Here is a 14,223-nt window from a genome sequence, read left to right on the forward strand (position 1 = left end):
AATAATTTTCCCAAGAGCACAGAGAAGAACACAAGCAATGGCAAGATGGAGAGAAGTGTAGGAACTCACACCTCAGCCTCCTGGTGCAGCGGCTTTCCGATGCCCCTTCCACTTCTCTCTCTGGTCTTGTGCTTCTGTTGAGACTTATGACTTTATACTTCAAACACCCACCTTTTCATTTAGTTTTAAAAGCTTTGAAAGCTGTTGGGTGAAAATATTTGTTTTTATTTTGAGGTGCTATCATATTTGGAAGCTTTCATTTAAGTAGAACTTTTCTTTGGTTAGATGAAACAGGGAGCTACCAATTGTAACTACTGGGAGAAATGAGCAAAGAAAGCAGGTCTAGGCAGAACAAAGGATATAATACTATTAGGTAGGCCCCCAAACAGGACTAGAATGGTTGAAATTCAGCAAAGGAGGTTCTTTCAGGTTCTAAAAGTCTTCCTGGAGCCCTGGAAGGTCAGAGAGCAGCAGGCCAGACATTTTTAAAGCAGTAAAATGAAGCCAAGGTCTGGGAATTCAAGGTGAGAAGAAAGAGCCCCAGCAAACAACATTAACGAACTTCAGTTCCAAGGACAAATTGAGTGAGGGTCACCTAACCCATCGGTGGTTAATGTAACCAGAAGAAATTAGAGATAAACAGATGAACTGTCTTTAGGGCCAGGGCCAAGCTGGGGATGACTTCACAGGTAGGTAGTGACAATAGTTTAGCTAACTTTGCCTGAGAATTCTTCTACCTGATCTTGCTGTGTTTTTCTTCATTTTCATGCAAAAATGATGAGTATATGTATCGTCCTTCAAAATCATGGCATATGTATACAGGTGGGCTGATACCATTGGCAATTTGATTTTTCAAAGTCATAGATACGTTGTACACTTGAAAGGAGGACATTGCCTCATAGGCAGATGTTTCCAGAAAGGTAAATGAAAGTAGATAGAATTACTGATATATTTAAATGGACATGATTTTAAGCTGCAGATTTAAATATTCTCTTCATAATAAGTGGTGTGTGTGTGCACTAGATAATTTCTCTGGCTCTTTCACTCTATATGATTCTGCAACAAATGTTGAATTCTGACATTTCATGCATTTCTATGTAAATGTTCAGCAAAACTTTTTATTTATTTATTTATTTTTATTTTTTTTAATTGTTTTATTGCTTAAAGTATTACAAAGAGTATTACATATGTCTCCTTTTTTCCCCACCCTTGACAATCCCCTGGCCTCCCCTACACCCCAGTGTCTTATGTCCATTGGTTATGCTTATATGCATGCTCAGCAAAACTTTGTGAGTGATATGGATATTAGAATCTGGGGAAGCATCCGTTTAGAGAACCATTTTTTTGGATGGTGAGTGGGTCTAGGGTCAATTCAATTTGGAACCATAAATATGAGCAAGGAGCAGAGCTGCTCACACTGTAACTATAAAAAGAGTCATTAATTTAGTTCTATATCTTAATGGGGCTTCAGAACAATTCAAATGTACATTTCCAACCACCCCAGGTGTAAATTACATCAGGTATTTTCAGTCTTGTTCTATTTGCAATCACCAGAATAAACATAAATATTCCCTACATTTTTGTTCTTTTGGAATGGTTGGTTACTCTGTTGTTACCACTTCTCTACCAGACAGCTGTGTGTGCATCGGTGCTCACGGTGGCCTTGAATGGGCTGTCCATCCTCCCTAGTCCCCTCTAGGATAGGAAGGCTTGCCTTGGAATTTCCCTGCCTCCACTTTTATACCCATTTCTGTTTTCAGTCCTCTATTCCTTTCCCTTCCCTCCTACTTCCAGTCCTCCCTAGTGTTTGTCTACTGCCCTTTAGCTTATACCAGTCACAGAACACTTCATAACCCTTCTTCTCCTGCCCCATCAAAGCTCACAGAACGGAGTTCCATCCTTCAGAGTCTTATTCTCAGTAAGATAACAGAACACATCTAATCTACTTACGAAAGTAGTCTACTTATCTCTGAACATTTTGATAAGGGACATATATTAAACATTCAGGAATGGGGGTGGGGAGTATGGGTTAAGCAGTGGTAGAGATCATTTTGGATGGGGAAACCTTTAAATTTTTCTTACATCAGACCAAGCAGGCAAAGCCTAAATATTGGGCAGGTACCATTCCTGCCCTTCTTTTCAAGGAAGCTTGAGAAGGGACTCTGGGATATCACCAGGGTTGGTGGGATCTCTTCATTTATCAAAAGAAGCATGATCTAAATGAGTCCAGGTTGGATTAGGTAAGGAATAAAACTAAAAAGGAGGTATGTCCTTGATATCAGCCAAATTCATAGCCCGCAGCAGACGTTTGTGGTTAGCTGAGTCACACTGCCTTGGGATTAGCCAGCTCTACTTTCTGTTTCAACAATAAAAAGTCTTGCAACACTGTTGGCATGTGAGACAGAGGTATCCAGAAAGTCTTGGCATCTTTTCCAGCAGCATAACGGGTCTTAGGGAAGAGACTTGTGAGAGCATGGTCCATGCACTCCACCACCAGGGAGAGGTCCACGTTCACAAAGGATACAGTGCCCCTCAGCTTGTCCATACCTGTAAAAAGAGAACAAGTCTGTTTACTCTTTGGCGAAAGGGGAAAAGGAGTCTGTAGAGGTGAGGGTACAAAGGGGAAGATGCGTTAGTGGGAATTTTGAATTTGCCATTATAATTGAGGCCCATTGTGATGGGTTTCTATCTATTTATCAGAAAATAATGCAGCAATGCTTTCTCCAGTGGTTCTCAACCTGTAGGTTGAGACCCCTTTGGGGGTCGAATGACCCTTTCACAGGGGTTGCCTAAGACCATCGGAAAACACATATATAATTACATATTGTTCTTGTGATTAATCACTATGCTTTAATTATGTTCAATTTGTAACAATGAAAATACATCTTGCATATCAGATATTTACATTACGATTCATAACAGTAGCAAAATTACAGTTATGAGATAGCAATGAAAATAATTTTATGGTTGGGGGTCACCTCAACATGAGGAACTGTATTAAAGGGTCGCGGCATTAGGAAGGTTGAGAACCATGCTCTAGACCGTTGGCTCTCAAAATTGAGTGGGTAGCAGAATTTCCTGGAGGGCTTGTTAAGGCCCCGATCGGTGGGCCCCACCTTCAGCAGGTGTAAGGTGGGGCCCAAGAATTTGCATTTCTATCAAGTTTCCAGGTGATGCTGATGGCACTGGTCCAGAGACCAAACTTGGAGAGGCACTACTTTAAAGCCACAAGGGAAGCAACGTCATAAAGTATATGAGGCTCCTGAGCCCAGGGAGTTATGGGTTTGATTTTGGGTTTGTTTTGAGGGAGTACCATGTTTACAGGAAATGTGGGAATGCATGTCCACTTAAGCGTGTGTGTGCGTGCACTCATGTGTCATGTGCCTCTGTAATCCAATGAATAAATAGAGAATCATCACTCCAAAGCCCTGACTCAGGAAGCTGAAGAGATCCTCCTTCTCAGGTAAGTGAAGTGTTTGAATAATGAGCTAAGACACTTTTGAAGAGGCTGGTGTGTCATCAGGGATTGGTAATGACTTGGAACATTCCTCCTGTGCTCTTTTTGTTGTTGTTGTTGTTGTTAATCCTCACCCAAGGATATTTTTCCATTGTTTTATAGAAATAGTGGAAGGTATGGGGAGAGGACAGAGGGGAACATCGATGTGAGAGAGACACATGGATTGGTTGCCTCCCACATGCAACCTGGGCCAGGGATCAAGCCTTCAACTGACTGAAATCAAACCCAGGACCCTTTAGTCTGTGCGTTGATGCTCTATCCATTGAGCCAAACCAGCTAGGGCCTCCTGTGCTCTTAAAACATACCTGAGGTCCTGGCTGGTTTGGCTTAGTGGATAGAGCATCGGCCGAGGGACCGAAGGGTCCCAGGTTTAATTCTGGTCAAGGGCACATGATCAGGTTGCAGGTTCGGTCATCAGTGGGACCTGCAGGAGGCAGCCGATAGATTATTCTCTCTCATCATTGATGTACCTCTCTCCCTCTCTCTTCCTTTCTGAAATAATAAAAATATTTTAAAAGAAAAAAACATATCTGAGCTGTGTCTTCTCAAAAGAAAACTATTATTTTAAATCTTCCTTTCAACTTCAGGCCCCAGTAGCCACAAGTTGATCAAAGAGACTAAATGAGGTTACCTAATAAGCCTTAGTGGCTATTTTGAACTCCTATTACTCCAGCCTGGGAAACGAAGAAAGGTGAGCTTAAGTTTGTGGTCTACTTCGGAAAAGTGAGTCTGGCTGATCTCCAAATCCTGACTTGGAAAACTCTAAAAAGAACAACCAGTGTAACATTGGGCTCAAAGCCACATGGTACTTCTGAGACAGGACATTTGAACCAGGGGCTAGTGCAAACATAATTTTGAGATGGAAGTTGATGATATACTCATAGGCATTTATAAAGTATCAATGTTGTATCAAATGGAGAGAACGCTTTTAAAAGAGCATTTTGTTTCTGAATCTACTTAGAACCTTCAGAGTTGGTGAGTGAGGAATAGTATTTAACGGCAGAGGTTTTAAATCTATAGTGACATGTCAGCACTGGGAGGTTTGTCAGACCAGAAGTTATAGTTGATATTTTGGGTGTCCCCCAACGATGTATATATTTATATTAACAGCTGATAATTCACTTAATTTTCACCCCTTTTCAGGTTTAACTGACTTGAAATAATGGGTGAAGCCAGACTAAACTTTGAATAAAGAAAATTTATCCTAAAGTGCTGCTAGACTTTTTTTTTTTATGGGGATACATAAAAGATAAAGTTTATGGTACAAAACTGTCAAAGAATCAAGGCAACAGTCTAAGAATCAAGGGCACATAAATACTGAACAAAATGATTCTTGATGTTTGCCATTCCATTGCTTCGAGTTATCAGTGATGGCTGGATCAGAATGGTCATTAGTTTGAAAACAGGCATTGACAAAAAATTATTCATTTCTGCAGATTATTTTAAATTTTGAAAATGAACTGTATGTTCATAAACACTGACTTTATAATAATTAAAAGTGCATATTCATTTTTTGGGACCCCCTGTATATGTGTATATGTTTGCATCTGTGTGTGCGTGTGTGTATGTGTGTATGTATAGTGGGTGGGGTGGTTGAGGGAGTCAGTCATTCTAAAAACCTCCCTGGGTGGATCTGCCTTGGTCTTTGCTCCACCTTGTGAACTACTGACCTTGAACCTTACCACAGTTGGCTGTTTTACCAAGCCTATTGAGGAAGAGGCTGGATTACAGCTTGGAGGAATAGAGTGACACAAAGTTGGGTGGGGCAGGGCCAGGAAATTTGAGGTGGAGGCGCAATCCTGATACAGGAACTTCGACCAGCTCCTTAATGCCTGTTGACATTATAGTGTGGTGCAAAGTCAGGCTACCTGTGTTCAAATCTAGTACTTCCACTTATAACTCTGCAACTTTGGGCAACTTACTTCTCTGTTTCTGTAAAATTAAGGTGGTATCTATTTCATACGGTTTATTTGGGCATTTTATTTATTTACTTTTTATTTAAGCATTTTAAATGAAAGTTCATGTAAAGCTCTTATAGTGGGGACAAGTACACATGATTATTTCTCCATCCCGGACTCAGTCTCTGGACTTAGTTGCTTCTTCTATCTCCACTCCCCGTGCATTCCTGCTCCAGAAAGTTTTTACCCAAATAATTCCTTCCTGTACTTTGGGCTTTATTCAAACCTGACCTGTCCCATAAAGATTTCTCAGCCAGTATTTTTTTTCTTGGTCTGAATTCCTTGGGCAATTAGAGACCACACCATATAGCACCCTTCTGGACTTTAGGGTTATGTCTAAGAAGTAAAGGATTGATTTTCTTTATGCTGTACAGTCTCATTGTTTTACAGTCTCTCTTGGTTACTTTTTGTTTTCAACTAGATTATAAGCTAGTTAAGGGTCAGAGTCTAAGTCTTTATATTTTGGGACCTCCATAAGTGATTGATTGGTAGAGGAGTTTGGGTAGAGGTGAAGACCAGGAGAAGTTGTATTGCCTTGGGTAGGACATTTCACCTTCCCAAGGCTCTGTTTACTATTCCTATAGTGTTGTGTGTTTTTTTGAGGGGCAATTGATACACATAATTTATAAAGTGCTCAGTATAGAACTTGGCACTTAGTAAATGCTCAGAGGAGCAAGAGATGACACTGGAATTAGTAGGAATACCTGATCCATATTTAAGATCCCTATTACTAGGGAACCTCATTTTTTTATATATATGTTTGAGTCTCCTGCGTACTGCCTATGACAATGAATCCCAGGGACCTTGGGTCCATCCCCAAAACTCACATTTTTCAATGTAACCTTCTCCGTATTGGTGTTTGATATCTGGAGACAGGTCCTTCCAAATGGCAAATTTCTTCTCAGCAGCCTTTACTGGATCTGATAATTCTGTTTTGAATAATCCAGGTTCGATGCAACAGACATGCACACCAAAAACTTTCATGTCCCGTCTGAGTAAAAAACAAACAAACCATTGATGATGTTCAGTGGAGGTTCATTTGGAAAATGCTCGTGACATTTTCTTGTGAAACTTTTCACGGGTCAGAGAATCGGGTGCATTGGACAGGAGCATCTTGTTCTGCCCTCTCAGTTTGCGGATCTGAAGGTCAGGGTGGTGAAGTGAGGGCTGGTTTAGTGACAGAACAGGACAGGGACCTGGGTAGACCCACCCCCAGCCCAGTGTTCCCCCTGAGCCTACTCTCATTGAATTGACAAGCATTTGGGCTGAGGACAGGTTTCTTTTCAGTACGTAGCATACTTTATGGTGAAATTGACCGATGACTGGTCTGGCTGGACAAGTTTACCTCCATTCTAGGAACGTGAGGAGATTGCAGCATGAATGAGGATATACTGAGGGACACAATGTGACTTGACTAACCTGTTCCCTAGGCCACAGCAAGCTCTTTCATCCTCTCACTGCAGAAAACCCAGACCTATGCATTTACCAGGCAACAGGGTTTTGGCGAAATCATGGTCCCCATTTCTTTAAAGCAATCCAGTTATGTGAATAATTATTTCCTATATTTAATTTATATTTCTATCAAGAGTATATAAGGAAGTAATTATTCATTTTACAGAAGACTTTACCAACCATAAGACTTACTAAGAACTTTACCAGTAACCTTAAATTATGATTTAATTGATCTTACATTTTGCTTTCTAGTAACACACCTATTGTTTAGTTTGAAGTATATTTTACAAAAATGCAAATTAGCTTGATTTTGAAATAGTTTGAAGGGTACGTTGCTTGCATTGAAATGAAAAAGATTGTTTTTCAACCTGATTGTATTTTTCTCGCCTATCTTCTGATCTCCTGTGGGTTTGGAAAGTGCCAGTGCTAAAGGGGTATATGGGAAGACTTTCCTCTCCATCTACTCATGAAAATAACATCCTCCAGGGACAAATGGCTTTAAGTCATCCAACTAACCTTACCAGGTGAGTAAAACCAGTATGAAACTAGTATGTTGCTGGGCAAATACAGCTTTAAAGAGCCCCAACCCTTTCCCAATAGGACAGCTGCCCCCAAATCCTCCTGGAGCCACTGGACTGTGGCCTGCATGCACACCATTTCCAACACTTGTTCCATGACTTAGAAACTTATGAACACTCTCTACAGATTAATTTCAGGCATAGCACAGCTGCGTTTGCAATCCCACAAACCCTTCTGTTGAAATATCTTTTTAAAATTAAGTATGTCTCTAAGTGTACTAACATTTTATTATGTTACTGTTGCTGAGAGAGTGGAACCAATGGGCAACCAAGCAGACTGATGGAGGTTCTCCATGACCTTGCTACTCAAAGTGTAATCTCTCAACCAGGAGCAGCACTTGGGTGCTTGTTATAACTGCAGAAACCCAGGACCCACCCCCAGACCCACTGAATCAGAACCTGCATTTGAAAAAGATCAAGGCGATTCATATGCACATTAACACTGAAGAAGCATTGTTCTGACATTGTCTTGTGTGTTTATTTCCTGAAAGAATCAAACCTGGCAACCTGACCAAATCGCAAAATGGAGTTGCTCTGTCTCTATTAATTTCTGTAGAATAATCTAACCTTTTATTAGTAAGCTACACCTAGATCCATGGTGTAGATCATAACTCTAACATGTACCTGCAACTAGTTAAATAAATAAATAAATGGTTGAATTGAAGAAAAGACAGTATGTAATTTCATCTTTTCTCTTGCCCATCATAGCACACTCAACTGGATACTTTCCATTTGCTCCACTGTCTCCTCCACACCTGTGTCTGCTCTCCACGCTGGGAGGCCTGCCTGTATTAACTATATTTTAGCTTCTGTTTGGTTCAGTCAATTGGGAGCAACAGAGGAAGAGCAGAGGAAGCAATGGGAAGAGGTTGGACAAGTTATCACTCCTGTGATGTTGACACTGGTTCATTTTATCCCTCAACTGAAGGTGACCGCCTCTATGTATCCAGGTTCTGGAAACTGCCCTTTCTTTTCCCTTCAGTCTTGTGGGTAGAGATGCCCCAGCTGTCATTAATTCCCTGGACATTACACTACCCTTTGGGATTTCACTACATGACTCTGATGCTTGCTAATAGTCCTTTAAGTAAACTCTGCTCCATTTGCCCAGTTTTAATGTCCTCCCTTTCCTACCAGAAACTTGATTGATACAACCTCTTGCAATTTAGGGGCTTTGAACTGAAAGTGACAGCTTCTGGTTCCAAGTAAAATAGATTACTTCCCCGTCTCTCCTACTGAATGTAGCTACAAAACCTGGACAGAATGCACGGAGTAGCTATTTAAGAACTCTAAAATGCAGATGTTAGTAGGTGAGGGAGGGAAGAAGACCATGTTTTGAAGTACCACTGAACCACTAGAAAAATACAATAACTAAAATAAAATATTTATCTGTTGGGCTCGATAGCAGAATGAAAATGAAGGAAAGTCAGTGCACTTAAAGATAGATCATTAGAAATATCCGAACAACAGAGAGAAAAACAATGGAAAAAGTGAAAAGAACCTTAGGGACCTGTGGGACAACCCAAAAGTTCTAATGTTTGTGTTATAGAGACTCAGAAGGAGAAGAAAGACTGGATTACAAAAAAAAAGTTTGAAAAAATTAATAGCTGAAAACTCCCCAAATCTGGAAAATACATAAACCTACGGATTCAAGAAGCCCTGTAAACCTCACACATGCTTGGGGGCACAGAGTTGGGGCATTTATTTGTTAAACTGATACTTTGTTTTGAGCTCAGGGGTTCTCTGAAAGCACACAGCAAAATGATGTGATAAGCCAACCATATCAAACTCGTGGCCTGCAACAAATATTTTTGTGGCCCAGCCAATATAGCGTATGTAAGAAACTTTTTAATAAAAATTTTGTAACTTAATTTTTACAATATCCTACATAATTATTAATAATGAACTACAACATTCGCTAATGACTGACTTCTATAATCATGTTGCATTCATTTCCCTTATGCGCTTTACACACAGGTGCACCATTTCTCTCCACTAATACCAGCAGCGAATATTCTAGCAGCTGATTGCCACGTCATTAGTCTTGGACTGACTTGTTTGGTGTGAGCAACAGGAAATGTTTCGCTTTCGAAGAACAAGAAAATTAGATTTATTTGCATTATGCTTATTAATTTGTGCAGTTATTCAGTGTCTGGTAAGTTAATGTTCAAGAAAAAAATATTAATTTTTATTAAAATGTTCTATTGTTTTATGTTAACGATTACTCATTTATTTCAGCCCTTTGTATTCAGCATGTCTCTATTGAAAAAAACCTATGGTGTTTTTTTTTTGCAACGCACATAAACTTAAACCTTGTTTACTTGGCCGGGGTTAGCCTTTGAGTTTGACATGCTTGTGATAAGCTATATATTGGGAATAATTTAAAGCACTAAATAGAATGTCTGGTACATAATCAACATTCAATAAATGTTAGCTGCTATTATTTCTTAGTACATTTGCTTTACCTTAAGCTGTCATTGAAGGCTTCTACTGCGTATTTGGATGGTGTATAGCCTCCTCCACCAAATGCGAGACGACCCCCAATGCTGGAGACATTGATAACCCTCCCTCGAGCTTTTTTGACCAAGGGAAGCATATTTAAGGTCACGTCGATGAGTCCGAACAGATTCACTTCTACAGGTTCTCTGTAGTCCTTCACCGTCAGCCAGTCGGTTGGAGCCAGCACACCGAGAACACCAGCATTATTGATCAGCCCCCAGAGACCTAGAACAGAGAGGAAGGAAAGGAGACATGGTAGAAGCATCCTTAATGGAAATACAGCCTCTGCTTTTCACAATGGTGCCATTTCCTCCTCTGGTCATACTCTTGCTTTGAAATACTCTACAGTTTGGGGAAGTGACAGCAGGAAGCGTGGGAGGCTGAATTGAAATAGTTGAACTTCTGTTACTGGAAGCCAGTATTACAGTTATTCTATTTTTTGGTTCTGAATGTCAAATGCTGCTACTCAGTGAGACTTTTTGTTTTTTAATCTCAGATATAGAGTAAATTGGTCTATTTTTCTACCTTTCTAGATGGCAAGGCCAGAGCATATTGATAAACTGTTTATATGGATGAAGAGCAGCATCCATCTATGTCACCTTTATTTTTGGCAAAAAAAATCCCATCATTCACTTGGCTTATTTATGTTGGGAAACATTTAATATGTGCAAAGGTGTTTGGAATTCAAGCTTTAAACATTATGTGGAGTCTATCAAACCCTTGTTTTTGAGGAATAGACTCTTAACTATATGATGAAGATGTGATAGAGAAAAACATTTGTGGTTTTTTTATTTTCCATTTGTGGGCTCATTAAATATCTTCATCCATGAGACTATTTCAAACTTCATTCAAGCCAGTCAAAGTCCTCGAGTTTTGAATGCTGCCACCTTAGCAGAATGAGGCCCAATGGCTCCCTACTCTACCATGACTATCAAAGACACCTTTACTGAAATTCTGAGGCCATTTTCTATGTTGGCCATTTTGCAGTGAGAAGCAGAGATCAGGTATCCAGATGACAGTTTGGGAATTGTTCCCGTATTCTCCTGTAGATTTTAACCCCAAGTTCCTTCGCTGTGTATGTGGCTAGAGTAGCACTTCACTGGAGAAGACCAGGAAAAGTTAAACGCCCACCTCAGTTCTACCTTCACCAGTGGGACTTAAGACTGAGGATAACTTGAGCTGTGTTTCTCCTGTACGCCCAGGGACTATTCAGGGGCTATCCTAAGATTTCTCCAATCTTCTCCAGTGTATAGTGGGCATTTATGAGACATTTTCTTCAAAGGCCGCTTAATATCCAAGCACATTTTACTAGCTTTAGTTACTTCACAACACCCCTTCCATTCTTCCCAGCCCCACGTCATTCACCTTTTTCCCCGACGTGGTCTTTCACCCACTGGGCAGTCCTCTTGACATTCTCTGGGTCAGTCACGTCCAGAAGCACAGTGTGAAGCCTCTCGGAGGTTTCCGCCTTTAACGCTGTTGATCCCGCGTCAGTCAGACAGGCAGCAATCACGCGAAATCCTTTTTTATCGAAAGTCCTGGCCGCCAAGTTCCCAAAGCCCGAGTCACAGCCAGTAATGAAAATGTACTTCTCAGGGATGTCTGCAATCGTTGGTTGTCTTTTACCAGCATACTTCCATAGTAAACCACAAAGGACTAGGAGGGCTAACACCCATAAGAACATCGTTTTCCTGTATCCACAAGATTACTTTTTTCTTGAACAATAAAATAAGATGTTGTCCTGAGTGTACAAAATTAGAAAGAAAATTCAAATTAGGACCATCAAAGCATCAGACCCAGAATTGATGAACTTGAGGTATTTTAAGACATTTGAGTGGATAAATAGTTTTCAAAACAACTCCTTACTTAGGAAGATGGCCATTTAAGTGCTAAACCACTTCTCTAAAGTGACACAAAAATTAACCAAGTTATAGTAAAAAAAGTAAGCGGGAGAAAGAGAAAGAGAGAGAAAGAGAGAGAACTCTGAGACCCTTACAACTCAGTGCAGACAGTGCTGAAGTGCAAGGCCACTAGTGAGTATATTGAGAGAAGGTGAGATGAATAGGAAGAGATTGAAAGACAGCTGATGGCCAAGGGCACAGAATCCTAAACCACAATCAGTAATCCTCAGATTCTGACCTCTCTGGATTCCAGCTTCCTGTGAGAAAAAAAATCACATGTACAGAGGACAAAGTAGAGCCAATTCATACTTTAAAATTGTGAGGCTTTGACCGTAGATGCAGGAGATTGACCTGGAAAACTAATTTTGTCAGGACTGGAGACAACCTCGGGCCTAAAATCAAACCGGTAGACAGAAGCTTGCACCTGCATTTCCCTTGAGCATAAATCACTTAAAAATTTTTTTAAAAGAAAATTTTATTATTTCATGAACACTTACTGCAGCAATTTAGAATTCTCACAATTATTTTTAGGTTAAGAATACATGTTAAAGAAACAGTACTATAGGAATTTTATAGTCTTGACCATTTAAATGTAGATGCCACCTTGAAAGGTCCACTAAATATTGTACAGGGTTTGGCTATCTATAATAATAAAAGTGTAATAGGCTAATTAGACCAAATAGCCGAACGACCTTCCGGGCGACCTTCCAGATGAAGCCGGGGCTGCGAGGGCCAAGCCCCTTGCACGAGTTTCATTCATCAGACCTCTAGTAAAATAATAGTTGTGGATGAATGAGGCATTATATCATTGAAAACAAGTATAATATTAATTTGGAAGTGTAATATCAAAACTATCACAGGAAAAGATTTCAAACTATCTTAGGATATAAAATTCCATATATAATACAGTGTTATTCACAAAGACAGCCAACCCTATTACTTGTACTGTGGGTAATGATGTCTGGGGAAGAGCAAGCCATCTGGTAGGAGGAAATGAATAAGAGCTGTAGGGCTTTGCCTACTTGCCTCCGGTCTGTGCATCAAGGCAGTCCCGGCCTCCTACCTCACAGCTATAAGGCAGCCCAAAGGAAGATTATCAGGTCCCACCCCACATGGGAGCAGCCCATGGCCTGTATTGGCTTTCTCTGCTTATGGAGGGAAGAGAGGCCACAGAGAACATCCCATGTGAGAAAGCCCTTATTCCTTCCCCCATGGAGCCTCAGAGTTTCCTCACTTTGCCATAGGTCCACACACACCTTTACCCTTGACCCGGAAACACCCTTAGAATCAAGAGAGGCCTTAAGTACCTCATTGAGGACAATGGATAGATAGGCCCTGAGTTCAAGTTCAGGCTTTATGGATGCTTCTGGAATCATGGCTGCTCATAGACACTGTGTTCAAAAAGTACTGGCAAGGCCAAGAAATTTTATAAATTTTGTTTGGGCTTTTTAATATATATAATGATTTTCTGGCTTTTCCTTTGAGTCATTTTTTAAAATTGCTCTTTTTTTTCAGCTTGTAAAAGTGACTTGTGCTCATGGTAAAAATATTTAGCAAATGCAGAAAAAAAGAGAAAGTAATGATTATCACATTTGACTCAATATTTTGTGGTTTTTTTTCTAGTTTTTTTCCTTTGTATATAAATATTCCTCACATAATAAGGATTTTAAACACACACACAGAGATAAAATTAAACATACTCACACTCATGTGCACACATACAATTTTATTTCTACTGCTTTATAAGGAACAGATCATTTCAGATGAAAAATGACTCAATGTAATATAACTTTTTCACTTCTCAAGGAAATTTTAGGTTCTGCTTTCATTTCCCGCCCCCCTGACAAAAGATCTATAGCTAAAGAAAGAAAGGATTAAAAAACTGTCAATTGATAAAAATTATTCAGAGGTAAATATTAAAATATGGTGGGTTTGGTCCTAGCTGGTTTGGCTCAGTGGATAGAGCATCGGCCTGTGGATTGAAGGGTCCCAGGTTTGATTCCAGTCAAAGGCACGTACCTTGGTTGTAGTGTGTATGGGAGCCAACCAACCAATGTGTCTCTCTCACATGGATATTTCTCTCTGTCTCTCCCCTTCCCCTTCACTCTCTCTAAAAAATAAATGGAAAAATCTCCTCGGGTGAGGATTAACCTACAACAAAAAGGTAGGTTTGGGCAAACTAGTTGATTCTTGTGGTATGGCTGTGATTATTTCTAAAGCAGTCAAGTTTTTAGACTACACTGACTTAATAATTTGGTGTAGTTTCTCCAAATCTTCCCTGTGTAGGAGTTACTGATTTGTTGCAAATCACTGTCTGCGTA

General features: G+C 40.1%; 1 protein-coding gene across 2 annotated transcripts in view; it reads right to left on the bottom strand.

Moving 5' to 3' along the window:
• Positions 1-1,523: 1,523 nt before the first annotated feature.
• DHRS9 (dehydrogenase/reductase 9) overlaps positions 1,524-14,223 on the bottom strand; it is a 48,633-nt gene continuing 35,933 nt past the window's right edge. For both annotated transcript variants that reach the window (XM_023745222.1, XM_006083165.3), the window contains 4 exons: positions 11,367-11,742; positions 9,968-10,226; positions 6,303-6,466; positions 1,524-2,547 (listed from right to left, as the gene is read on the bottom strand). In XM_023745222.1, the coding sequence (XP_023600990.1) occupies positions 2,324-2,547; positions 6,303-6,466; positions 9,968-10,226; positions 11,367-11,685 (966 nt within the window). In that variant the 5' untranslated portion in view covers positions 11,686-11,742 and the 3' untranslated portion in view covers positions 1,524-2,323. The remainder of the gene's footprint in view (positions 2,548-6,302; positions 6,467-9,967; positions 10,227-11,366; positions 11,743-14,223) is intronic.

Source organism: Myotis lucifugus, unplaced genomic scaffold, assembly GCF_000147115.1.
Source record: "Myotis lucifugus unplaced genomic scaffold, Myoluc2.0 scaffold_5, whole genome shotgun sequence".
Lineage (NCBI taxonomy): Eukaryota > Metazoa > Chordata > Mammalia > Chiroptera > Vespertilionidae > Myotis > Myotis lucifugus.